Genomic DNA, 27,269 nt, shown 5'->3' with positions numbered 1-27,269 from the left:
TCCCCAAGGCCCACATTCGGAGCTCAGAACTGGATAAAGTCTCCACCTTAAGTCATCAACCATTAACATTGCGCAGTTAACCAGTAACATAAAACTTTGGGGAGGAAGTGCCTGCACAAGCTGAGGAAGACAAATCCTGTTCACACTGCAACAGATCCCGCAGGCCTGGGGCCCAGAGTGTGGCCTGAGAGAACACATGCTAAATTCTTTTGCAGCTACCCTGGGGGCTGCATCCCTCCCTGATCCTCGGCCGGGGCACTGCCTGAGGTTTTCTCCCATCCTGCCTGTGGCGCAGGTTCATTCTGAGGTGGTCCTGCAGAGAGGCGAGGGTGTCGAGAAGGGACCCCTAGACGTCTGGACAGAGCAGGACTAGCGACAGGCTCCATGCTACAGCAGGAACACCAGGGCACGTGTGGACCACACACACGCTCAGAGCAGGGATGCCGGCCAGCCGCTCTCGCCCTCCTCCTGACACCCGACAGCCGCCACGTGAGAACGTGGTCCAAGGTCACGTGGCGGAAAGTGGAAGGACTGGGATCTGGCCCCAAGCCTGTGGCTCTCCTCAGTTGGTCAAACAGAACTTTTGCACGTTCAAGGCATTAAGCCAAAGCCCTTGGATAGCTTGCCCCAGAAGCCCGTATGTCCCCAGAAATGCAGGGGGTGTCCCCTTCCCTCCCTCCTTTCTCCAGCACAGGCCATGACTTGGGGCGGGGAGCCCCCCAACAGCTCATTCCCCACTACTTTATCTCAGGCCGTTTTGTCCCAAACAGCGAAGAGAACAGCTCCTGGATGCTGTTTATTCCGTGTTTTCCCAATGGTCCTAAAGTGAACCCGGCCCCGGAGTCTGCTGAGCTGCGTGGTTCACCTTGACCGGCAGCCATCGGGAGGAGGACGTGCAGTCACCTCTGTCGCCCGGCGTCACTGAGCTCAGCCGATGACCGTGCTGTTTGTGTGGGCGTCGCCCCATCTTTTCCAAAGTCCGTTGCTCCATTTTGAGCTCACGGTCTGAACCCTTGACCCTGCCCAGCTCTTCCCAGAAGTGTCACCCAAGCAGGCAGGGGGTTGAGGGAGGGAGCGGGGGTGGCTTGGGTCAGGTCCACATCTCCTGTTGAGCAAACAAACCCAGCTCCCCGCGCCTTCCTGGGGCTGAGTCACTTGTAGCCATCCTCACCCCTTGCAAAGGGCAGCACATAGTCAGTATTATTCGGGACACAGGCTCCGCCCCTCCCAAGCTGTCTGCATGTACTGTGGCCCTGAGGGCTGCTGGGATCCTTGGCATCTAGTGTGGCAAAGTCGACACTACGTTATCCAGACCTGTTGGGGTCGCCAGGTTGGCTCTCTTGGGACGACTGTCCAAGCTGTGAATATGAGACTCAGAGTTTAATTCCCTCGTGCACCAGGACGAGTACATCGCGCTGTGGGAAAGCCTCTTATCTCTTTGTCAACTGGTCATGCCATGGGTGTCGACTGAGCCCCACCCCCCACATGGCCCAGGCTCAGGGGTGGGGGGCAGCAAGGGATGCACAAGTCAATGGACAGCCATAAGATGCTTCAGGAGGAGTTTTAATGGGGGTCGCCCCGGGGTGGGCAGGGAAGGGCCACTGGCCCAGGCTCCCCAGGGAAAGCCACAGCTCAGCTTGTTCTGAGAGATGCATAGGAGCTCTCCTAGAGCAGAGACCAGGACAGCATTTAGACAGACGGAGGCGTGAGTCCAAAAGTTTGGCAGCGGCAGCCTGCGGTTGGACTGATGAAGACGGTGGAGGGGGAGCCCTGAGCAGGAGGCAGCAGAGACCAGCAGGAGCCTGGGTCCCTCAGAAGCTCTGGGGAGACACGGGGGGATCCTCAGCGGGAGAGAGGTGAGGTCAGATTTGCCTTTTGTAGGGGGCGTGCACCCAGGGGGAGCAGGGCTAATGGCAAGGTGACTGGGCAGTGACTGGGGAGAGGAGATGAAGGGCGAGCAATCGGGCAGAGACGGAGGGCGTCAAAAGTATTTGCTCAGTGTAGACGAGTGACCAGACGTGACCATGCTCAGTGGGACACAGATGGGTGGGCAGCTGAAGACTGGTGGTGTCTTCACCACCAGGGTTCCAGGAGGAGGAGTTGGGTTTGGGGGTCCGGGTAGATCCTGAGTTTAGCTTTTGGACCTGCTGAGACTGGGGACTGTGTGACTCTAAACAAAATTCTTGCTGTGCTTGTGGCCCACAAATGAGCAGAACCTTCTGCTCTGTTCTCCAGCAGGTATGTGTGTCTACTCCATGCTGTTGTTTTGTTTTGTTTTGTTTTTTTGACAGGCAGAGTTAGACAGTGAAAGAGACAGAGAGAAAGGTCTTCCTTTTTCCATTGGTTCACCTCCCAAATGGCCGCTACAGCTGGCACACTGCGCTGATCTGAAGTCAGGAGCCAGGTGCTTCCTCCTGGTCTCCCATGCGGGTGCAGGGCCCAAGCACTTGGGCCATCCTCCACTGCCTTCCCGGGGCCACAGCAGAGAGCTGGCCTGGAAGAGGAGCAACCGGGACAGAATCCAGCGCCCCGAGCAGGAATAGAACCCAGGGTGCCGGTGCTGCAGGCGGAGGATTAGCCAAGTGAGCCACGGCGCCGGCCCCATGCTGTTGTTTTAAACTCTCACCAAAGGAGGTGTCACTCAGACAGCCAGGTGTAGCCCACCCACAGCCTGCAAACAGGGGCCATGCGGTGAGCCAGTCATCCTCCCACTGTCGATCAAATCAGCAAAGGCTGAGCCCCAAAGGGTGAGCAGCGATAGGGCTCATGAAGGGGCTTCTGGCCACTTGCACTAGAATGGTGCTCAGCGCAGTGGGCGAAAAAGGTCGTTAACGCCTCCTTTTTTGTTTGTGTTTTCTCTTGAGGTTATGCTTTTCTCAAATCCAGGATTTTTTCACTGAGAATTGCAAGAACAAGTCCATCCAGAGCAGGGAGCCAGGTGAGTTTTGGTCACTCATGGATGACACCAGAATGGTTCTGATGTCGGGGTATCTTCGTGGTCTTTATGGAAGGAAGCCAGCCCATCGGCTGGGTCACTCACCCGGAAGTTGCAGTTCTCACCCGTTGCAAATAGGTAACTGTTTGCCAAGTACACAGCGGGTGAAGCCCAGCCTTGCAGACACATTTGCAGGTGCTGATGTCAGTAGCCTTCGCATTGGAGCACCCCGGGCCCAGGAAGACATCCTCTGTCCCTTTGGGCGCTAAGCCCTCACGGTGCAGACATCCACATCGGCGCCTGTCCAAGGGGACTTTTCTGAAGTAGGACCGAGACTCATGTTTGGTTCGTCCAGCCGGAAAATGGTGGAGTCCCCGGAGGAGTCTGCCCGGGCCAACCCTACCCACCACGGGCTGTCTGAAGTCGGCGTCCGCCCCCTTCCCGGGGGAGGCCGGGGGAGTCTCACCTGTCAGCTCGGCTTGATTCCGAGAAGTCCGCGGCTCCCCAGGGGACACGTGGCAATGTCTGGGGACGTCTGTGCTTGTCACAGCCGGGGAGTGGAGCGCTCCTGGCACCTTCCGGAAGACAGAGGCCAGGGATGCTACTCCACAAGCCCAGCCGCGGAGCGCTCAGCTCAAGTGCTGAGTCTGAGAAGCGCTGTGATGGAGGGAGGGAGACAGGAGGAGGTTCCCCACCAGTGTTCCTGCCCTTCCACGCCTTAGCCACGGGCAGCCCGCTCGCCTCTGAGCTCAGCAGCTCTGCTGAGTGCATGGCTCCCATGCACCTGTAGGAGCCTGCGCCAGAGCCCTGGAGCCCACACTTCATCGTTCTCTTCCTGAATGCCTCAGGGAGCCGCTCGCCCATATGCCCTGCCTGACAGCCACGACTGAACCAGGGAGTGGGGGGGTGGGTGCATCTGGGGGCGGGACCTCATCCAGCAGCCGCTCAGCTCTGCTCTCTCCCCAGATGTGGTTCTCGAGTGCATGGGCTCCAAGTGGGATCTCCATCGGTCCCAGCTTTCCCAGTCGGAGACCTTGACCAAGCTGTACTTAGCGGCCCTGGCCCAAGGCACAGGAAGCTCCGCGAAGGACGTGGAGAGGATTCTGCACGGTACGGGGCCTGTCGCCTGACCCCGAGATGTGGCACCTGTCTCCTGACCCCCGAGATGTGGCACTGTCGCCTGACCCCCGAGACGTGGTGCCTGTCTCCTGACCCTGAGTCGTGGCACCTGCCTCCTGACCCCCGAGATGTGGCTCCTGTTGCCTGACCCTGAGCCGTGGCTCCTGTCACCTGATCTTGAGACGTGGCTCCTGTCGCCTGACCCTGAGATGTGGTACCTGCCTCCTGACCCCGAGACATGGTACCTGTCACCTGACCGAAACATGGCACCTGTTGCCTGACCCTGAGACATGGTGCTTGTCGCCTGACCCTGAGACGTGGCGCCTGCCTCCTGACCCCGAGACGTGGCACTTGGTTCCCTGTTTGAAGACCTTGACCACTCTGGTGGTGGAGGGCAAGGCTCACCACGTGACCCAACCTTGACTTCCTCAGCTATGAAATGGGAAAGTCGTTCTTACCACGCAGCCTTGACGTCCGGGGAAGGTCGGAAGCTCTACAACGGCAGCTCTCCTTAAACACAAACCAACAATCTTGGGTTCGGAAAACCTCAGAGGTCGAATTATTCCTTTCCTGCCCAATTTTGGGGTTTGACCTGCCCTGGGGGTGATGTGGAACTTCTCTGTCTTCTGCCTGCTCCAACTTGAGAACCCTCCCTCCTTCCTTCAGGAGATGTTGTGTGCTTAGCTTAAGCTGGGCATCGTGCAAGGAGCCGGTCAGGGATGGGGGGACAGACAGGCAGAGCCAGTAGCACAGAAGCCTGAGGGATGGCCCGAGCGCTCTGGTGCTGACGGCCACCTCCTGCTGCCTGCTCCTTGCCAGGCACCGGGTGCACTGTCTGGTTGTCTCCCTGCGTGGGGGTGACGGGTAGCCTGTGGCGTGCACAAAGTGACCCTGCAGGTGTGCCTGGGAGGACAATGAAAGCCGGCCCTCAGCAGGTGCGGGATGACCACTTGCTGAGTGAGAGCCTGAATGGTGCCCAGCGCTCAAGGCTGGCGAGGGGAGCCCGAGGAGCCTGTTGTCGCCTTGCTCTCCGGTCTTTGCGGTTGGGAAGTGAGACATGTGTTTGGCTCCCACTCTTGTCTGTTTTCATTCCTGGGGCCTTGAGCTCGCAATGATGGGATCCAAGCTTCCAGCCCACTCCTCCCCAGCGGCAGTGTGTGCCGTGCACCTGCCCAGTAGCTCACACCCCACAGACATGGGGTGTGACGGCAGCCACTGTGCCTCTAGTCTGCCGGAAGAATAAAAGCTAGGGGTGGGTGGGGTGCTGCCTTGCACGAGGGGTCACTTGAGCTGAGGGGACAGCGAGCAGAGGGGCGGGAAGGGTGTGGGGCTGTGGCCTCTGTGCCCAAGGTGCACAGCGGTGAGTGAGTGGGGCCCCGTCTGCCCTTCCTCAGTGGCAGCCTCCCCAGTGTGTAGACCTATTCGTGGCGAGGTGTCAAGAGCCGCTGGGCGGGTGCCCCAGTCCCACATTCGTCCTCAGCCCACCCATCTCATGCCTGACCTGCCCCGGTGACGGGTGCAGGAATGGCCGAGGCCCACTCCCTCCCCTCAAACTGCTCATGGCCTCTTGAGAGACGGGAGCCTGAGAGGGGGATGAGTGCTGGGAATAAATAGCTACAATATTTATTAATTAGTTAATTTTAAGGTTGTAGATCAGTGAGCATCTGTTTCCCAGTTTGGACAGCACATGGTGGCCATATAAGATTAGTAGGGGAAGCTGGGCAGAGGTCCACAGAACTCAGTATTATTGTTGCAACTTCCATGAGTATTACACTGTTTCAAAATAAACAATTATTTTTAAAATGCAGCCACCAGAGAAGCTCAATAGCAAGAAGGAGTTGTGTGGGGGGCCACGCGAGCCTCCGACTTTCCCCTGGCTGTGGCCGCCCCGCCGTCCATGCGGCCTTACCTGGTTTCCTTTGCCAGATCAATCGCCCAGGAAGATCAAAGAGAGGTCCCCGATGAAGAGGATGACCATTTACCTGAAGATCAATGACCCAGCCGTCACTAGAGTCGGTAACGTACTTGCCTTCATGTTCTGAGAGTGTCTTTGAACCAACGGTCCTCTCAGATTTAAAAACGAACAAACAGATCGCAAACAAAACACAAATAAGTGATGCAGTGTCCGGTGCTTCCTTAGCGAAGATGCCAGAACAGTGCACAGAGAAGGGACGCGAGGGCTGGGCTGACTCGGAGCCACGGCAGGAGGTGGGATGCGAGGGCTGGCCGCTGGGCAGGGGGCACGAGGGGCGTGCGAGTGGCAAGAAGCTGAGGAGGCTTCTCAGGGAGATCCAGCAGCTATGGAGCCACACTGTCCATGGTCACACCAGCCAGGGAAGCCCTCAGGTCCACCCTTGCTCCTGGCCAGCATCTGACCCTCTCCTCCCTGCCCAGGAGCCCTGCTGGCTTCCCCAGGCCGCTCCTGGGGCTCACCTCCCCACCCCTTTCAGGAACAGACTTGCGTGTGAATGCAGTGTGCGTGACATCCTGTGACAGCGTGGGCTTAGGACAGCGTGGGTCAGGAAGCGACCGGCCTCAGCCAGCGTCCTCTGAGCACCAGCTGCACAGCTCTGCGCGGGGACCACAGAGGACTTGGGAAAAGCTCAGCCCCTCTGGGCCCTCGCCAGGGCAGTCCACCCCTGAACTATCAGCCTCTCCCAGCTCTTTCCAGTGTCTTTGACTGTTTTTCAAGTATTAGATGAAATAGAAAATCTGCTCTAAGCTACTTACGTGTAGGTGTCAGAGAAAAACACGCCTACTTGCCCACTGCCCACTGTCCCATTCCTGCACAGGCAACAGACCCCAGGTTAGGAGAGGACCCCAAGGCTGAGACTCAGGACAGGGACAAAGGGGCGTTCGTTCAGCAGGGGCTCAGCTGGCTTCGGCTTCATCTCAAGTCCTGTGGCAGGGCTGGAAGCCGGCTCGTCACAGCCTGGATGCTGTCTACACAGTGTCTCTGGCCACCCACGATGTCTCTGTAGCAGGAGGGGGGCTGAGGGTGGTGTCCAGGTGTGCAGAGCCCCAGCTGACCGCTGTCTCCACTGCTGCCTGTCCAGCCTTTGCCACGGCTCTGAAGCACCTGTACCTGAGCGAGGTGGAGATCGACTTGAACGACGTGCTGGGGGTGCTGGCTTCCGCTCACATCCTCCAGTTCAGCCACCTGTTTCAAAGGTAAGGAGACGGGGAGGGGCCTGGACTGGCACTGGGCAAAACCAGGAGAGCTCTTCCTGGCCCACGGCACAGAACGTCTCTCTCCGCTTGGCTGAGACACTGGGATCCCTTTGAGCTAAGCACAGCTTTGAACTTGAAAAGGATTCGAGGCCGTGATCCACACAAGCGTGTTCTCAGCGCATCGTGGAGCAGTGCCCCCTTTGCAGAAACCAGCAGTGTGCTCCTGTAGCCAAAGGACTCGGCTCACAGAAATGGCATGCAAGTGCGGGCACCTTTACCACTGCGGGAGGTTTAGCAGGTGCACAAAGTGACTTCCAGGCAGCCCTCCTACCAGGCTGGCCTACCGATTTCACTGCTTTTTATCTTTGGCTAACAATTCCTCTCTCCACAGAGTACATGCATAGCAATTGGCCATGGGGAGGAAGTCGACTTTCCCCACTCTGTCTGTTCTCTTCCCCCACTCCTTTCAGACACAGTGTTTCTGTTGTTGCACGTGGCCATTGCAGATCTCCGGGGAGAGAGGAAAACACAAAGATCAAAATCAAAATTGATTGCAACCACGCCTGCCCATTTGGAGACACAGTCTTTCTCCCAGGCATTCAGATCTGGGTTGTCCTGGGGGACCCCACCCTGGGGGACCTGGAGGCACCAAGGTGGGCTGGTACCAGATGGGAAAGCATCCTCATCCCAACCAGAGTTACCTGGGCCCTGGACAGCTGGAGAGCTGGTGGGTGTGGACATCATGAGGGAGTGATGGTCTCTGTGCCTCTGCCTGTGTCCAGGCAGCCACGGCAGTGCTCTGAGAGGGTAAGAGTCTCCGGCGCCACTGAACTTTGCCTGCAGAGTCAAGAGCAACCCAGAGCCCGAGAGGAGGGTCAGGGCCCAGCTGCAGTAAGCTGCCCCTTTCGCCATGAACCTCCGTGGTTGCCCCTGTAAAGCCAAGTTCATAGCGTTTGTCCTGTCCCCTTCCCGGGACTCCGCTGGGCACTCGGGGTGTTGGCACCAGGGGCTTAGAGATGGAGCACTGGCTAGTTAGCTGCTCTTCCAGCTCTTTGCAGGGATCCCCTCCGTCCATCCGCCCTGCCGCTATAGGGGGCAGGACTGAAACGGAAGCTTGGAGGGCTGTATATCTTGCACCAGGCTTCACCACTTCCAAGTAGCGAGGTCCAGGAGCCCCAGAATCTGCACCCCAACCCTGTGGTCTCTGCTTTGCTCAGATGAGATGGTCACTTTGTCTCTTGTTCCACCTGCACAAAGGCCAGGTTGATGGTGTGGTTGGTGAGGGTTGGGGTGTGGGGGAGGGGTGCCAGGTGCTGGAGGAGACCCTAGAGGTCGCCTCAGCTGAGCTCCCACTCATGATAAAATTGTCCAGATGGCCACTGAGGTCTGAACTGTGCATCCACCATGTCTGGATGAGCAGGCCTGGGCCTGCCTGAGGCTGATGGGCCCAGGCCCAGGTCTGCAGATAACTGGCCTTCCAGCAGCCCCAGGCCCACGGCCTCCACAATGTGGGAATCGGTCTATACATGTACATCACATGTGTCACCTCCTGCCCCAGGCCCCTCAGCCTTGTTTGCATACCAAAGGCCTCGCCTGGGGCCTGGCACGATAAACCTGTCCTTAAGGAGTGAGTGAGTCAAGTACGCAAGGCCCGGTCACGAGAAAGGACCGCAATTTTCATCCGGAAGTTGCTCTTTGCATCCGTCTGTGTGCAGAGGGGCCAGGGCTGGAGTCCCCTCCAGTGCCCCGATGGTCTGTACAGGGAGCGGTGCGCAGGCACAGCCAGGGGCCACACTGGCTGAGAGGAAGCCCCGAGTAGGCAGCTGAGCCGCTTTGCTCTGAGCCGCAGCGCTGCTGCCTGCTGCCAAGGTTACTTTATCCTTTCTGGCCTCATCCCTTAGCCCAGAGCCTTTGTGTGAGACCTCGCTGGTCTGGCCCAACGTCCCTCAGCACACAAGTCTCCCTTCCTTCCCTCTGGAGGTCTCCCTGCCATCCTGGAGCTGAACGAAGCTCCCTGAAGCTGCCCGCTCCTCTGGGGACAGCCCGGAGGGCCACCAGCTGCAGCAGGTCTCTCCCCACAGGTGTGTGGCCATCATGATGAACGGACTCACGTCAAGCAGCATCAAGAACTTCTACCTGGCTGGCTGCAAGGTGAGAGCAGCCTGGCAGGGCCCGGGGCCCCTCCCAGAGCACCGCGGACTCTGGGATTCTCCCACGAGGCCCATCTCCGAAAGAATCCACGTAAAGGCACCGACTCGAGGACCGAGCAGCGCTTTAGTTGGCCAAGGGAACACATGTGTTAGAATAAATTAAGTGGGTGCTTTAACACCAGAATGTAGGAAGACCTTAATCCTGGGCACCTGGGCACCTGGGAGGGCAGCCCAGCCTTTCTCATCAAAAAACAAAAACTTTCCAGGATGATTTCCCTGGACTGGGCAATCTTGACCCTGGATCCAGCCTGGGAATAAATAACAAGGCAGCTTTCATTATCAGAGGGCAGTGAGCAGCCGTGCTGGGCCCACAGCTCAGGCCTCCGGACTCCAGCTCCCTCTGTGAGGCTGCCCGGGGGCCCGGAGGGGCACTCACAACGTGGAACATTCCAGCGCATGCGCTCTTATCACCTAGAAGGACCTTCCCTGCCTGTTTGTGAAAGCAGCCACGTGAGCCCTCCTCCCCTCCCTGGGGTCAGTCGCTCTCCGCGGTGCCTTTGCGTGCCGGTCAGCTTCTCAGCAGCGCTTTGTCCCCTCAAAGGCCCCGGGCCCTGAGATGTACAAAGTGTGCGAAGATCTGTCAAGGTCCCCTGCTCCAGGGAGCCTTTCCCACTTGCCCTGTCCTTAAATATACTTCTATTTATTCTATGTGAAAGACAGAGACAAAGACAATGAGAGATCTCCCATCTACTGGTTCCCTTCCCAAATGCCCACCACAGCTGGGCCTGGACCAGGCAGAAGCCAGCAGCAGGGAGTCCAATCCAGGTCTGCGACATGGGTGGCAGGGGCCCAACTACTTAAGCCACTGTCACCCACTGCCCCCAGGGGTGCACATTAGCAAGACCTGGAATAAGGAGCAGAGCAGGACTCAAACCCAGGCGCTCTGATAGGGAATGTGGGTGTCCCGGGTGGCTGCCTAACTTCTGTGTCGGACACCTGGCCCTAATTCTCACTCTTAATGTGTGTGCACATAAGAGCCTCAGCCGCCTATGCCCAGGGCCCTTCTGTGGTCAGTCACTGACTGTAGCCCTGGCAGTGTAGCACCCACAGTCCGTGGTCAGGCCACCTGGGTCTGTGCCCAGCTTTGCTGCTTGTGTGTGACCCCAGGCAAGAGCGAGAAGCCCAGAGCCTCCGTTTCTCCGGTGGTGAAGTCGGGGTAACAGTGAGCTGACCCCACAGCACTGCAGTGACCAGGGCAGCATTTTGAGTCACGGTCACTACTGCCGGTGCACATCTGCCGCGTGGGGCTCCCACCCCAGGCGCACACCTGGCGTGGCTTCGTGGCCGGCCAGCAGAGGGTGCTGCCAGTTCAGGGATTCCTCATCCGGTGTCCCCTCCCCTCCCCCTTTTCCCCTCAGTACAAGGAGGAGCAGCTCACCACTGCCTGTGAGAAGTGGCTGGAAATGAACTTGGTCCCTCTGGTGGGGATGCAGGTCCACCTCAGGAAAATCCCACAGGAGCTGCTGCACAAGGTGCTGAAGTCGCCCAGGTCAGAGCCGGTTCTGGGGGCGCTCCCCTGCGGGGGGGCAGAGATGGGGGCATTTCAGGAAGGGAGGGGCCCACAGGGCTGCAGTCACACCCTGCTGCACGTGGCCACATCCTGTCCTCGGATGGACAGCGTGGCCCGCAGCCTGGGGTCCCGTGCATGCCCTGGGGCAGAGGCTCCCTTCATGCTCCCCCTCTGCAGGGACCCTCTGGGTGCCTCCTGTCTCATTACCCACCTGGGTGAGAAAACCCAAGACTGTATGGCCTACGACTGTTTCTAATCCATTGTTTTGGGAAACAGAGAGGCAGGGGAAAAAGCCCCCCACCCCCGCCCCAGTCGGTTCCTGTGCTTAGCCCCAGTCCTCACCGAGCAGTTCTAGACCCAGACATTCCACGCCTGCCCTTCGCTGCGCCACTGTGACCTCACGGCAGCCATGAGGCCGGCTCTGCTTCCACGCTGAGCCCCTCTCTGCGAGGCTCTCCTCCTCTGAGCACCAGCCCCAGCCTGAGGCCAGTCTCCCGCGACCTCACTGGGACCACTGCAGGGTCTCTGACTCAGTGTCCTCCTCCGAGCCCTTCCAACCACACTCGAGCCCGGGGCCATTGGATCTTGATCTGCCTTCTCCATCTCCTGCACCATGAGGCAGCCACAAGGACCCTCCTTAGACCTCCCGCTGGTTCTCACCCACAAGGGGGCTCCTTGAACGCTGATCTGCCTGCCCGAAATGCCGTCTTTCCTTCCAGGACTTTGCGGCCCCATCCCCTAGCACACGGCCTGTTGGGTTACTCCGTGTGTCACCAACATGAATAGCTCCTTGGCCAGCATCCTTCAATGTATGTCCATTTTTTTTTAAAGATTTATTTTATTTATTTGAAAGTCAGAGTTACACAGAGAAAGAAGCAGAGGCGGAGAGAGAGAGAGAGAGAGAGTGAGTGAGTTCCATCCACTGGTTCACTCTCCAATTAGCTGCAACGGCCAGAGCTGCACCAATCCAAAGCCAGGAGCCAGGAGCTTCCTCCAGGTCTCCCATGTGGGTACAAGGGCCCAAGGACTTGGGCCATCTTCTATTGCTATCCCAGACTATAGCAGAGAGCTGGATGGGAAGAGGAGCACCAGGACTAGAACCAGTGCCCATATGGGATGCCAGCACTGCAGGCCACAGCTTTACCTGCTATGCCACAACGCTGGCCCCACGTGTGTCCATCTTTATCTTGGTTATTGTCCTAGGAATGAAATTTCCAAGTCAAAAGAACTTTGTGTGTATTAGTCTTCTAGAAAATGTTTACTTGGAAATGATTTCCATCTTTAAAAGTTACAGGAATAGAGCAGAAAATATCTATATACCCTTTGCCTTGAGTCACCCCATTGTTCAGCCTCTGCTGTGTTTGCTTACATGTGATCTCTGGCATGCTTACGGCATGATCCTTTACTCCAGAGTTCATTTCCCAGGAAAAAGAATTTGCTTAATCACAGGAGAGTGATCACGTTGAAGAAATCTGAATATCGATGCAATACTTTAATGCCACTGATCAATACTGCCCCGACAACAGCCCCCCCCACAACAGTCCCCCCCCCGCCCACTGCAGGAGCCAGCAGAGGACTGTGTGTTGTGTCTCCTTTTGAGACTCTTTTAAAACTTTCTTAGTCCTCTCTGTGAGGTTATGACAATTGTGTTCCCTATGGGCAAATTTCAAAAGTGAAAACTCTACTAAAAAAATAATCTTAGTGGTATATTAGAAAGTCAGTGTTCTCTCGTGCTTATGTGGGTGGAAGTGTTCTCATTTCAGAATTGGATCTGGGAAGATTTATTCTGCTGTGAGTTTGAATTGACCAGGTAGCGTGTGGCCGCCTCTGTGTTCAGAGCCATGTAGTGGTGGGACAGAGTCCTGGTGTTGGGGAGACCATGGTATCTCACAAGACCGTGGGGACTCCAGCCCCAGGGCAGCCCCGGGGCAGCAGTGAATTCCCGGAGCCCTGTGCTCTGGTCCCCTCTGCTTTCCCCGCCCTCCGATGGAGCAAGTCTTACACAATCATTGCAGAACAGATAAACATGGCGTCTCTCAGGCTCCTCACAACACAGACCCTCCCTTGGAAAGGCTGAGCTGTCTCCCCCTCCCCGCCCCCAGGAACATTTAACCAAAAAAGAGGGGAAAAACGTCTAACCACAGCCAGAAAGTTTGGCCATGGGACATGCCAACAAAACACCAGCTGGGCAGGAAAAGAGGTCAAGGGCATGACGCACTAGGTGTCTAGACTCCCCAGCCGGGGCAGACATGACTGACGGGGAAACGGGCTCTGCTTCTCCGCCCCCCTCTACACACACTGTCCAGGGCCATCCTGCTCGAGGAGAGAAGGGCCTTGCTCAGCCTCAGGCACGTAAGGGCCCGTGTGCCACAGGTGGGCAAGTGGAGGTGACCCTGCCATCAGCTCCCCAGACTCGCCACGTCATCTGGGGCTGATCTAAGGGGGCGCCTCTGCTGCAGCTTGAAGTAGGGGGCCGGCAGAGAACACAGGAAGAGGGGCACCTGTTAGATGCTTAACCAGGAGGGGGTTCCCCTTCCTAGGGTGCTGGTGGGCTTGGCACCTCGGCCCACGCCTGATTATGAGAACCTGGCTTTTGGCTTGTGCTGTGCTGCATGTGTTGTCTCTTTCAATTCCACACCCCCCTCCACCCCCCACCCCCGTGCAGGAGGTGCAGTGCTGACCCCCAAGAAAAGAGGGCCGGGCAGGGCTCCTCTGGCTGCAAAGTCCACGTCCTCCCCTCGATCCTGCGCTGCGCCTCCTTCACGGAGGAGCCTGGGGCTTCCTTCCCAGCGTGCAAGAACCCAGTGAGGACTGGGGGTCCTGGGGAGCCTTGTGGCCAGAGTGGGACCTGCGGAAACAGCACAGCCTGAGGTCGGGGAGGGGGCGCCCCTTGGCTGCACATAGCTGCCGCTCCTGCCGCTGACGTGGCCGTCACCCCACGCGTGGCCGTGGGTGTCTGCAATGACATCCATTTCCCGGCAGATGCCTCAGCTTCTGGGCATCAGTCGTTCCTGCCCGGAGTTCCTCTGACCTCGTCTTCCTTCCTTTGGGGTTTGCTTTCCATTCTGTAAACCCCTCGGGGTTAAGCATACACAGTGCTCCCGACCTCCTGGGCTCCTGGTTTGCTTTTAGTTTCCTGGGCATTTGCTGGGTTTTCAGTAATTTTCTTCTTGAAGGTCACCGTGAGGTTACGGTGTCCTGCTAACTCTCCTGTCGTGAACTCTTCACTCCGAGCTCTGTTTCCCTGGAAGCCAAGCTCCTGCTGCTCGTTGGAGGGCAGAGACCGCAGAGTCATCGTTGCTGCTACACAAAAGGGGGCACAGCATCCCTCCGAGTTTCCAGTTCTCCCTGTTCATGGTCCGAGGAATCGCAAGGTCTCCAGGATTCTCTAAGAAAAGCCACCGTGTCCACCCTGTCCCCAGCTTTCCCTCCAGGCTGGGATGCTGCCCCCTGGCAGCTGGAACACCAAGAGGCTCCCATCTCAATGGAACAGATCCTGCAGCGAGCCCTTCCCTGGTTAATAGTAGCACTGAGGGGCTGCGCTGTGGCTCACTTGGTTAATCCTCCACCTGCAGCGCCGGCATCCCATATGGGCACCGGGTTCGAGTCCCGGTTGCTCCTCTTCCAGTCTAGCTCTCTGCTGTGGCCTGAGAAGGCAGTGGAGGATGGGCCAGGTCCTTGAGCCCTGCATCCGCATGGGAGACCAGGAGGAAGCACCTGGTTACTGGCTTCGGATCGGCGCAGAGCGCTGGCTGTAGCAGCCATCGGGGGTGAACCAACAGAAAGAAGACCTTTCTCTCTCTCTGTCTCTCTCACTGTCTAACTCTGCCTGTCAAAATTTAAAAAAAAAAAAGTAGCATTGAGCGCCAGCTGTATACAGAACACTCCAGACTAATTCCTACAGTGGCAGCTGCTCTCTGCGGTTTTTCACTTGCAGATGGAGATGACAGAAAGCAAAGGGATTAGCCTGAAACCCCTCATTCAGCAGGAGGGTTGGTATTTGAACCCAGACCGAGTGGCCTCAAAGCCACGGTCATATTACTAGTGTGTTACTGTGCTCTGTGTAAGGCCTTCGTGTTTCTTAAGGGGGGTGAAGATCGGTGAGGATATGATCACTTTTTATTGAAGACAAGCTTACATAGGTTGGCGGGTACTACAAAACACAGTAGTCATCACTCCCCCAGATGAACAGACGGCAGCATTTTGTTGTATATTACAAGTGAGACACCACCGGCTGGCGCCGCGGCTCACTAGGCTAATCCTCCGCCTTGCGGCGCCGGCACACCGGGTTCTAGTCCCGGTCGGGGTGCCGGATCCTGTCCTGGTTGCCCCTCTTCCAGGCCAGCTCTCTGCTGTGGCCAGGGAGTGCAGTGGAGGATGGCCCAAGTGCTTGGGCCCTGCACCCCATGGGAGACCAGGATAAGTACCTGGCTCCTGCCATCGGATCAGTGCGGTGCACCGGTCACAGCACGCCGGCCGCGGCAGCCATTGGAGGGTGAACCAACGGCAAAGGAAGACCTTTCTCTCTGTCTCTCTCTCTCTCACTGTCCACTCTGCCTGTCAAAAAAAAAAAAAAAAAAAAAGTGAGACACCACCAATAAAGCCGACGCCACCTAAGTTCCCCTCGGTGCCTCTCTCGCTCCCTCCATCCCCTCCTAAAGACGATCAAGTCGCTGTTAGGAACTTGTGTGGCTCCGACTCCTGTGTTCACGCTCTCACACATCCCTGTGCAGGCAGAAATAACACCCGGATTGCTTGGCAGGGCTTCAGCCTCAGAGCCGCTGTCACAGGCTGAGCTCCGCACCCAGCGGCCGTGTGTCCTGCCTGTGCGCCTGCTTCTGGATCTAATCAGCTCGCTTTATTTTCAGCGTCCGGGGCTCTGTGGAGTGAACACACAGCAATCTTTCCTCATGCCCGTCCTAACGCCCTTCTGTTCTGTTCTGTCATTTGCCACAAGCAACGCTGCAATGGGTCCCCTTGTTCAGAACTTGGTCACATGCGCCAGCTTTCACCAGGGTCCATATTCAAAAGGGGCTTTTATTGTTTAGATACAATTCTCTCTCCAAAGCCGTAATAGAGGACACTGTTTTGTGCAGAGCGCTCTTTTCTCCTAAAGAACAGACCTCGGTTGTGTTCCAGTGGCTGCCAGTGAGCACCCGTGATCCCAGGCATCCCTGCCCTGTGGCCTGCCTGGGTGGGTGGGAGGGAGGGAGACCCGGCACTGCCATGAGTTCCAGGGTGACTGAGGCCGTCGGACGTCTCCGGTAAAGCAAGGTGCTGGAACGTCCTCCCTGTGGCTCCTCACTGCAGCGACGGATGCTTCCCAAATACTCGGAACCCCGACTGCCCCCCGCCGTGGCTGCCAGTGCCTCTTTGGCAAGATCTCCAAGAACCGTCCGGGCACCTCTAGTGTGGAACCTGCCAGGGGAGTCACGCAGCTTCCCCTCCCCCGGCCCCCGCCCGCTGACAGTGCAATTTGTGGGGACAGCACGCCAAGTGACTCTGCAGTCTCCCCGCTGGCGCCCAGACAGTGACAAACTTGGTCCTGTCTGGCCAGGGTCAAAGCCCACGGCCCGGAAACCAAACAAGAGGAAGGCGACCGTTCTCCTCTGCCCAGGAGCGGCGTGAGGGGCGGGCGGCTGACACTGCCCTTGCCCTTTAGAGCCAATGCTTTGGCGGTGAACGGAGAGGCTGTGACACCAACTCGCGGAAATGGCTCCTTAGCTAATGCGGGCGCCGGAGGCTGTTGGAGGAGCTGTTTGTCCCCACGTCACAGAGCTGACGTGGCAGGGGGCAGCAGCGGGTCTTTGGCGTGGCTCCTTTCTGAGGACAGACCCCACGCAGCTGCAGGCACAGTGGGGGCTCTGGCCCCGGGCCAGCCCTGCCCCAGGGAAGTCAGAGCTGCCTTTCACCGGGCACCTGGTGGTGAGCCACGCCCTGTGCTGGGCGCCTGGGACCTGCAGGATCTTTCTGATGTTCAACTGCCAAGCCCCAGGAACTGAGAATACCTCAAAGAGTTCGTAGAAAAGGGAATGTCTAAATAACTTCATTTTGGTGCAACAGAAAAATTTCAGGTCCATGCATGATTTTCCCTAAAGCGCATTTTCTAGGGATCCCTCGTGTGCTTGGACTGCACAGCAAAGGAGCGTCACAGCCGCAGGTGGAATTAAGATTGCTAATCAGCTGACTTTAAACACCAAGGTCACCCTGCATGATCTAGGATATAATCACAAGGCTCCTTTAAACATAAAGAGGGGAGAGGCAGAGGAGCCAGAACCAGAGAGAGACTGGCAGGTGGCGGAAGGGGCCCCAGCCAGGGGACGCTGGTGCCCTTCTAGGCGCTGGCAAAACAAAGCCCCCAGAAGGCGCCCAGCCCAGCTGACCCCCCTCATCTCAGCCCAGTGCGACCCGTTTTGTACTTCTGACCCCCGGAGCTGTGAGAGAACAGCCCTGTGTTGCTTCAAGCCGCTGGGTGTGTGACGATTGGTGACATCTGCTACAGGAAAGCCACGCAGTGTGTCCCCCAGCCTGGTCTTCCCCCCGTCCTCTGAGCAGCTCTTGTCCCTGCCACTCGGACATGAGGAGAGGCAGCTGGAAGGCCCACAAGAGCGGAGATGCTAACCTGACCATGACCGGGTCTGAGCCCAGAACTGAGCCGCCGAGGAAGCTCACGGTTCAGCTGTCACTCGGGGCCAGGGCAGGGTGAGGAAGGTGAGGCCCTCACCTGAGGTGTAAACTGTAAGGGGCCATTGAAGAAGCTTGGTCATCAGGTACGCGTCTGTGCAATGTTTTACAATCAAAAGCAATGCAAAAAAAAAAAAAAGCTGTGATGAACAAATACTAATTTTTTTAAGATTTATTTATTTATTTGAAAGGCAGTTACAGAGAGACAGAAGCAGAGAGAGAGAGAGAGATCTTCCATCTGCTGGTTCACTCCCCAGATGGCCACAACGGCCGAAGCCAGGAGCCTGGGGCTTCTTCCATGTCTCCCACGCGGGCGCAGGGGCCCAGGGACTTGGGCCATCCTCCACTGCTTTCCCAAGGCCATAGCAGAGCTGGATCAGAAGTGGAGCAGCTGGGACTAGAACCGGTGCCCATATGGGATGCCGGCACTGCAGGCAGCGGCTTTATCCTGTATGCCACAGTGCTGGCTCTACAACTACTAAAATTTTAAATAAAAATAGGGTCAATGGCATTTCTGCATTCATAAAAGGATCACATCCAAGCTCTGTGGGTGGTTGTGTGGATTCAATAGAGAGGGAGCACAGCGCATCCTGGGAACACCTGACACATGGTGGGAGCTCATTAAACACGGCACAGTGGGAGGGCGAAAGCTCGGGCCCCAGGGTCAGGCTGTGGACAGCCAACTCGCGCTCTGCCACTCGCTATCAGAGGGACCTTCTCTCTGAGGCCACTGATACACTCTAGAGGGTGGTGTTGCCTCCTTCTTAAGCTCACTTTTGCAAGCAAATTTCTTTATTATTTGTTTGTTTGAAAGGCAGAGTGACAGATCTTTCAGGCCACAACAGCAAGAGCCCTGGAACTCCATCCAAGTCTCCCGCGTGGGTGGCAGGGGCTCGAGTACTCGGGCCGTCCTCTGCTGCATTAGCAGGGAGCTGGGATGGAAGCGGAGCAGCGGGACTCGAACCAGTGTTCCAATAAGGGATGCCGGGACTGCAAGTGGCAGCTGGACCTACTGCGCCTCAATGCCCACCCCTCCCCCAAGCTCACTTGGAACTGCGTTTTCTTGCCAACAGTGTGATTTTGTCTGTTCCTAAAATGTCTTTGCAATCTCTTGTTTTGACCAGGTTGTTCACCTTTAGTGAGTTCCATCTTCTGAAAACAACACTTTTGTGGGTCTTCCTGCAACGAAACCAAAAAGCCCAGACGATTCCCAACTTGGAAGCCATGCAGACGTTTTTCAGCAGGTAAGGGCGGCTCGGTGTGGCCGGGGAGACGCACGGACGCTGGTTTTCTGCTCCTGACGTCGTGCGGGGATGCATCAGCGATTGAGTGCATCATAGCCTCACACAGAGGGCAGGAGCTCCTGTTTGTTCTGTGGGGCCCAAGATTAGGGGATGCCATCAAAACATGCAGTTCCTGGGACAGGCGCATTGCACGCAGCTGGAGAGTACAAAATCGTGAAGTGCTCCTGGCACCTCGTGTGCGTCTGGTGGTGAGCAGGATGCCTAAGTCACACCAGCTCGTTCCCACTTAGATTTCATTAGATGGCGAAGGAGATTCTGGGTTTTGTGGACAAATGAAAAAGTATTTGAAGGTACAGAGGTTTCATAGCGTTAACACACTTTCTCACACTCTCTGAACTTACAAACTCTCCAAGCTCTGTGTCTCAACACGAAGGGAAAAGCTACCGCTGCATTTGCTGTAAAACAGTAGGCGCCACGTGAATACGTGTCACTAAGTGCAGTCTCTCCAGTCAGTACTTTCTATTCGTGATCTCATTGCAAAGGGGCTGGTATTATTCTTCCTGTTTTACAGACGAGCAAACAGAGGCAGAAATGAAATATTTTGTCAGATGCTGTTCAGGTGGTCAGGGGCTGGACTGCTAAAGCCCTTAGACGCTGCTGCCCGTTCCTGGAGGGGTGGGTGGGATTCCTCTCTTGCTCCCCCTCCTCTCGGCCCAGCAGTCACTCCCTGGGCATGGGTTTAGAGAGATGCTGAGGCTGCCTCTGGCCTCAGTGTTATTGCTAACTGAGGACCCCTAAAGCTGCTCCGTAGGACCCCCGCTTCCCGCTGGCCGTGTCCCCTCTGCCTGGGACTATTTTCCGAGTGTTCCATCAGAAGGGGCCGTGTTAGCAGGATCCGCTCTGCCTGCAAGGGGCTGGCTGTGGAGTGTGTGCCCCAGAGCCGGGCAGCTCCGGGCAGCCCTCTGAGGGTCTGTCCTAGATAGGGGGCCTCCCCCGCATCGTCAGGCAGGGAGGGGGCTTCCTGGCAGCCCGGGGAAGTGGCGATGCCCATTCCTTGGGCACATGAGGGCTAGCAGATCAGCAGGTCTTGGGCCGAGCTGTTTAGCCACGTCTCACGCGTGCTGTTTTGAATCCCTTCCTGGAACATCTTTGCACCACATGAGCCAAAAGGCCCGTCTTGCCCTGTCTCACTGTTGGGGGAGAGCGGTGCTCAGGGCCAGGACGGGGCATCCTGTGCTTACTTTCTCTGCAACTTGCTTTGAAAGCAAATGTTTTAGGCTCCTCCTCCTCCCCCTGCACCCTCTTATAGCCCATGAAGCACTTTTTCCAGTGAGTCATGCACAGCGGGAGAAGCTGCTGCTTGGTGCCAGCTCAGCGCTCGGGCTGGGAGCCTCTTAGCACCATGAGATAGGACGTGAGTCAGAGATGGGGGGTTTGCAGGGGCTATGCTTTAAAAATTAATTATTTATTTGAAAGGCAGAGTTACAGAGAGAGAGAGAGATGGAGGGAGGGAAGGAGGGAGAGAGGAAAATGGAGAGGGGGAGGGGTGAGAGAGATTGATTTTCCATCTGCTGGTTCACTCCCCAAATAGCCACAATGGCCAGGGCTGGGCACGGCCAAAGCCAAGAGCCAGGAGCTTCATCCAGGTCTCCTATGTGGGTGCAGGGGCCCAAGCACTTGGACCATCTTCCAATGCTTTCTCAGGCCCTTAGCGAGGCGCTGGTTGGAAGTGGAGCAGCGGAACTCAAACTGGCACCCATATAGAATGCCAGCATTGCAGGCGGTGACTTCACCCACCACACCACAGCGCTGGTCCCTGGAGCTGTGCTTTGAACATGAGAGGGACACGTGGGACAGAGGTAATCAGTGTGTGGACCCCTTGGCCAAAGCGGGGGACTTCCCACTACACTGGAAGCCCCCTCCCGGTGTGGGCATCCATCCCTTGCTATTAGAGAGTCTCTACGTTCCTCCTGAGTCTACTTTGACTTGAACTTGACGCCCACATCCCACACTGCCACATGACATGGTCCCCAAGCCACCTCCTGCATGGGTTTTCTGTCTGGAACCCTGGCTGGTTTCCGGTGTTCTCACTGCTTTGGTCTGCACAGCCGTGCCAACACCTCCCATGAGGGCCCGAGGACTCTGGCAGCAGTGCAGGCTGGCTCCAGACACCTGTGCACCTGCTCAGTCGCTTCCTTGCCAGACCCCTGCTTCCCACCTCTGCCCCCACCCTCTCTGGTGACCTTTGGGTCTGGCTGGGAGAGAAGACGGAAGAGTGAAGAGTTGGGATTCTCTTCCCCACAGCCGCCCAGGCACCTCTGCCCACGGCTCCCGGCTCACAGGGAGAACTGTGGGCCCGGGCTTAGAGCCCGGTGAATTCCTCTCCTCTCTCTCTGTCTCACGCTGGTGGCACCTGTCAGGTGTGCCCTTGTCCATGGTTCTACTTCCCAAATGCATGTCCTGAGTCCCCAAGCTCCTTCACTGGGACCTCACTGCTCCTGCTCAGCCTGCTCTGCCTCCTTTCTCCATCTGCTCATGGCAGGAGCCCCCCCAAAGGGCCTCTCAGACCCAGCGGTCCCCTGTGATCCCCTTGGGTCGTGTCTGTGGCCTTTCTCCCTAGGCCCAGCACGAGCGGATTACAGAGAAGGCCCATCGTCTCTCCATCATCGTATCCCCAGCACCGTGCTGGGCCGGTAGCAGCTGACTCAATGCCAGGTGCCATCGAGCGTCCCTGTGCAGCCCTGATCCTCAGGGAAGTGAGTCTAACGTCCTGACGCGGAACTCAGAGCGCAGTGACTCACGGTAACCAGGGTCACAGACAAGCGTCCCGTGTTTAGCGACAGGCGGTGCCTGTGGTGTGCACTGTGCTGAGAGCGACCCGAGGCTCCCGTCCAGGCCCAGGGAGAGGAAGGTCTCGCAGACAAGTGGCGTCTGCCCTGGTCAGGTGCTGGTGGCCCCGTGCCTGGGGTTTGCCTTCCCTTCCCGAGGCCCCGCGGGCTGTCCAGGAGCAGCATGGGGCCTCATCGCTGCTGCCTTGTAGGGCTGGGGAATCCAGCCACGAGGCGCTGCAGCTCCCAGCAGGGGTGAAGAGAGCCTGTGGGGACCCCTAGGCCACAAAGGCCACCACTGGGTCACCAGGGCCGTTGAGCTGCAAAATGCAGTGAGGCTGAAGAGAACTAATCTAAGAAGTGTCAGGGGCCAGTGATGGGGACCAGTGATGGGGGCGGGGAGGCAGACCCCATGGGGGTGAGCAGGAGCTCAGGAATGGGGATGGAGAAGTTGACCATTCGGAGATTTTTTTTAAGTTGCAGACACCAATGAAATCATTTAAGCAACAGAAGATCCGTACGTGGTCTCCTGGTGGAGGGGTGGGGAGCAGTGGTCAGAGTGGACGTCCTGAGGCCACCACCTCATGGAACCTCCCAAACAGGATGCACTTCCATAAGGTGGCGGCAAAGCACAAGCCACTCAAATGTTGCATGTCCCACGCCCTTGGCCGCTAGGAAAGAGGCCGAGCTGCAGTGTGAGAGTGGCCTTGGCCAGCCCAGCATCCCAAAGGGCTGTTGAGAGCAGAAGCTGAGTCAAAGGAGCGGCAGTAAGTGGAAGGAAACCAGGAGGGGGCGCACCTGAGCAACGGACGCTGCAGCCGTGGTAGTCGCTGCAAGGGAAGACGAGCGCCCAGGCCTTCTCTTCCCTCCCTTTTCCGTTTCTCTTATTTTGCTTATTTATTTATTTATCTGAAAGGCAGAGAGAGGGGGCAGACAGAGATCTCCCACCCACTGGTTCACTCCTCAAATACCCACAACAGCTGGGGCTGGGCCAGGCCAAAGCCAAGAGCGCAGAGCTCCATTCGGGTCTCCCAGGTGGGTGGTGGGGACCCAAGTATGAGAGCCACCCCTGCTGCTCCCCAGGCTTATTCGCAGGAAGCTGAGGTCAGGGGTGCAGCTGGGACCTGAACCCGGGCCTTCTGCTCTGGGAGATGCACATACCAAGTGCTGTCTGCACCACTCTTTTCTTTCATTCATTGACTTTTTTTTTTTACAATCTTTCATTCATTCAACAAATCCTTCTTGAACATGTACTGTGTGCCCAGGACACAGATGGAAACTCCTCTGCGTAGGCAGCTATTTTGGAACATCTTTAAGCTTGTTTTTATCTCCAAGTACATCATGTAGGAAGAGAACATGGCACATGAGCACACACATGTACATACACCTGCCGATGCACACAGACAACACTCACATTTGTACAACATTCACGTTTGTACACTCATACACACACGCGCACACCCACAGCCAGCCTGGCAGCCTGCTTTCCTGGCTGCGGTTGTATTAGAAAAACAAATATCCTGTCCAGCATTAAACATAACATCTTGTAGGCAAAACAAGAACTGTAAGCAAAGCTGTTGGCTTCATCCGTGGGGGAAAAGTCATCGTCGCATCCCACTGGGCCTGGGAAGTTCAGCTGCAATTACAGCACCTGGCGAAGGCCCAAAGCAGGCACATCTGAAACTGCCTGAAAAGTGTATTTTTTGAGCAAAACACAAAATACAGGAAGTACACAAACCTGACGTGCACAGCTCAGTGACTCTCCATGAAATGGACAGCCTGTAAAACCAGCACCTGTCTCAGGAAGTGTAACCAGCACAAGCCTGCCTTACCCCGTCACTGCCTCCCCAAAGGCAACCAAGGTCCTGATTTCCTTTGCTATGGACACATCCCGCCTCCTCGGAACTTTATGTAAACAGAATCCCACGGTCCACACACTTCGGAATGTCTAGTTTCCCCTCTAAGCAGTCCAGGAATACAACAACAAGTTAGTGGGAAAATGAAATGAAAACACAAGTTGACTCTCGTGTCAACATTTATTTTTTGAGATCCAGGTGCAATTTCTTTATAGCATTCATTTCCATGAACTTTTTGAAGACACCCCCCCTTTTGTATGCATGGATTTCAGATTTTTTTTTTTTTTTTGCACCTAAATAAACTTATCTTTAAATTCCACTGGGGCAGAATTGTGATCCAGCAGCTTAAGCCGTCTCTTGAGACATCAGTGTGTCTGGCTGGAGTCCTGACTCTGCCATCTGACCGAGCTCTCTGCTAAGGCACCTGGGAGGCACAGATGACGGCCAAGTGCTTGGGCTCCTGCCACTCACATGTGAGACCTGGGCTTCTGTCTTCGGCCTGGCTCAGGCCCAGGTGTTGTGGGCATTTGGAGAGTAAACCAGCAGATGGAACATCTCTCTCTTTCTTCCCCATCATTTTCATTTTCCATAAACTTTATAAAGCACACTTAGATTAACTTCCCTAAGCTAATGTTTGGAAGCATTTGGGGCGACCAGGTGCAATGCTGCTGCACACTGCTGCTCCTCCGCACGCAGAGGAGCCGCACCGGACCGGACGCTTGTTGTTCCCTTTTTTACAAGTCTTTTCTATAGTAAAGTAAGAATGAGCAAACAGCGAACTCCCAAAGCAAGAATGAGTAGAGAGAAATGAGAAAGAACGAAGCAATGAACTTCCCCGCGAACTCTCCAAAGCACTCTCCAACCAACCCACACCACCATGCCGTCTCTCTTCTCCTTTATAGTCCTCTCCACCCATCCGTGCCCCGCCTGTCCACGTGTCCAGCATGCCGTTCTCTTCCCATCAGAGGATGAATCGGCTCCTGCAGCTTCTAGTAGTCAAGATGAATCAGCTGTGTAAAGGCTGGTTACTCCTTATCAGCGCCATATTGTGGGAGGCGGGCTTCCCCTCCTGCAGGAGACGGATTCTGCCTCCCACACACACGATCTTGGGCGTGTCCTTTGGTACCTGTAATTGTGTGCTCCTACTGGGTAGAAACCTAGGAGTAGAACGGATGTGTCATGGGCGTGAAGAAGTTGAGCTCTGGCTCTGCTGCTCTGAATAGTTCACGTTTGTGGAATGTTCTACGATGGAATTGTGGAGTATGACTGCTTCTGTCTGGATTCTTTCACTCTGAGATGCATCCCTGCTGTTGCATGTTTCGTTGTGTGCTCTGGTTATTGCGGGCCAGTATTTGTGGGTTACCAACATTTATTTTTCTGTTCATCTTTTGGAAGACATTGGACTGAGTTTGGGGCTATTATAAATAAGACATTGGACTGAGAGGGCTATTATAAATAAAGGCAGTAGAAATGCGTAGAAATCTGTCTAGGTGAATGGTGGGATAACATTACAGGTGTGTGCTTACCTTTTTAAGGAATAACCACGGGCTGGTGCTATGGTGCAGCGGGTTAGGCTGTGGCCTATGGTGCCGGAATCCCATATGGGTGCCTGTTCGAGTTCTGGCTCTTAACAAGATTGAGTCTTCTGATCCATGAATATGGTATGTGTTTCCATTGATTTAGGTCCCTTTATTCCTGTCATCTATTTTTTTTTTTTTTACAGGCAGAGTTAGACAGTGAGAGAGAGAGAAAGACAGAGAGAAAGGTCTTCCTTCTGTTGGTTCACCCCCCAGATGGCTGCTACAGCCGGCGCACTGTGCCGATCCGAAGCCAGGAGCCAGGTACTTCCTCCTGGTCTCCCATGCAGGTGCAAGGCCCAAGCACTTGGGCCATCCTCCACTGCCTTCTCAGGCCACAGCAGAGAGCTGGACTGGAAGAGGAGCAACTAGGATAGAATCTGGCGCCCCAACCAGGACTAGAACCCAGAGTGCCAGCGCTGCAGCTGGAGGATTAGCCTAGTGAGCCGCAGCGCCAGCCTGTCATCTATGTTGTATAGTAAGTCTTAAACATCATCTAGAAAGTATGTTTCCTATTTTTGACACCATTGGAAGGGGTGTTGTTATTTTAACTTTGATTTCTGAGTATTCTTTACTAATATATAAAAATACAATTGATTTTTGTATATTGAGATTTTATTTTATTACATTACTAAATTCACTTGATAATTCTAGTACCTGTTTTTTAGATTACTGAGGATTTTCTACATGGACTACATATCACTTGGGAATAAAGACAGTTTTACTTCTTCCTTTCTATGCTGTATTTTTTTAAAACTTGCCTGATTTTATGGACTAGAATGTCCAGTACGACGTTGAATAGAAGTGTTGGGAGTGGACATTCTTGCCATGTAATCATAGGGGGAGAGAGTGCGATCTTTCAGTAGTTGGTTTCAATCTACAGTAGGAGGTTAACTATAGGTATTTCACAGATACCTTTATCAGTTGAGGAGTTCCTTTAGCTTCTGTTTGGATGAGAGAGTCGCTCAGGAATAGATGTTGCATTTCGTCAAGTGTTTAATTTTCTCTTCTTTTTCTAGTGTAATAAATTGGAGACAGGTCGCTGAGTAAGATTTTCCTCTTTCACGGCCCAAGTGCTCGGTGCTGTGAATTCCCCTCTCCGTACTGCGTCAGCTGCTTTTAACACATTTTATGATGTTGTCGCTTGAATTTCATTCAGTTCAAAATTCTTTCTAAGTTTGTCTTTGAATTCTCCTTTGACCCATGAGTTTTAATTGACTGTGTTCTTTGTATTCTGCCTATCTGAGGCTTTTCCCAGATATCTTTCTGTTGATTTCCAATTCATTGGATTATTATCAGAGAAAATACTTTGTATGATTTTATTCTTCTAAATTACTGAGATGTGTTTTATGGCCTAGAATGTTATCACACTTGGTAAATATTTATTACCTTTTTAATGGCTATAGAATTTGTTGTGATAATCCTTTGTCATGCCCAGTATTGGTAATTTGTGTAGTTTTCAAAAATTCCCTTTGATCAGCTTTGTTAGGAGTTTCTTGGCCTTTAAAAGAAACAGCTTCCAGCTTTGCTGATTTCTTTTTATGTTTTGTTAAATGTACTGTGTTCTTGCTTGCACTTTGCATATTACTTGATGTTCTTTTCTCTAACTTCTGAAAATGGACACTTAGATCATTGATAATTAGATAATTGATTTCCAGGCTGCCTTCTTTTCTAACTTAGGGCTGTAAATTTCCTATGGCTGTACTCACAAGTTTTGCTCTCATGTGACTGACTGTGTGAGCTGTGTCAGGTCACAGGCAGGGGTGGCCTGACCTGGTGTTGGGGTGTGGGACTGAAGGCTGAGGAAAGGGGGAGACCAGACTGTCATTTGGAGGCGCCATGTACCTGGGGCAGAGAGAATGGCTGCAAAACAGGATGGCAGCAAGATGACCCACCCGTCCATCTGGTCTAGCCAGCTAGAGAGAGAAAAAGAGACACTGGGAGAGGCAGCCCACTGCAAGTGGGAATTCTTGGTAATTTATATAAAAAATGGCATCTGTGGCAGATGATTTTAGTTTTGCCTTAGTTATGGAGACTTCAGATAGATCGCCTCACTTATCAAGAGCCCAGAGCTGTAGGGTTTAAAAAATGCCATCTTGGGGCCGGCATTGTGGTGCAGTGGGTTAAAGCCCTGA

General features: G+C 55.2%; 1 protein-coding gene across 2 annotated transcripts in view; it reads left to right on the top strand.

The window, feature by feature from the left end:
• Nucleotides 1-27,269, top strand: part of BTBD16 (BTB domain containing 16) — a 49,211-nt gene that overhangs the window by 7,937 nt on the left and 14,005 nt on the right. For both annotated transcript variants that reach the window (XM_051824318.2, XM_008270613.3), the window contains exons 4-10: nucleotides 2,865-2,938; nucleotides 3,902-4,045; nucleotides 5,981-6,070; nucleotides 7,111-7,225; nucleotides 9,307-9,376; nucleotides 10,794-10,924; nucleotides 18,754-18,873. In XM_051824318.2, coding sequence (XP_051680278.2) covers nucleotides 2,865-2,938; nucleotides 3,902-4,045; nucleotides 5,981-6,070; nucleotides 7,111-7,225; nucleotides 9,307-9,376; nucleotides 10,794-10,924; nucleotides 18,754-18,873 — 744 coding nt within the window. The remainder of the gene's footprint in view (nucleotides 1-2,864; nucleotides 2,939-3,901; nucleotides 4,046-5,980; nucleotides 6,071-7,110; nucleotides 7,226-9,306; nucleotides 9,377-10,793; nucleotides 10,925-18,753; nucleotides 18,874-27,269) is intronic.

This window comes from Oryctolagus cuniculus, chromosome 15 (genome assembly GCF_964237555.1).
Source record: "Oryctolagus cuniculus chromosome 15, mOryCun1.1, whole genome shotgun sequence".
Classification (NCBI taxonomy): domain Eukaryota; kingdom Metazoa; phylum Chordata; class Mammalia; order Lagomorpha; family Leporidae; genus Oryctolagus; species Oryctolagus cuniculus.
The sequence above is the reverse complement of the archived record's forward strand: the minus strand, read 5'-3'. Positions and strand labels throughout refer to the sequence as shown.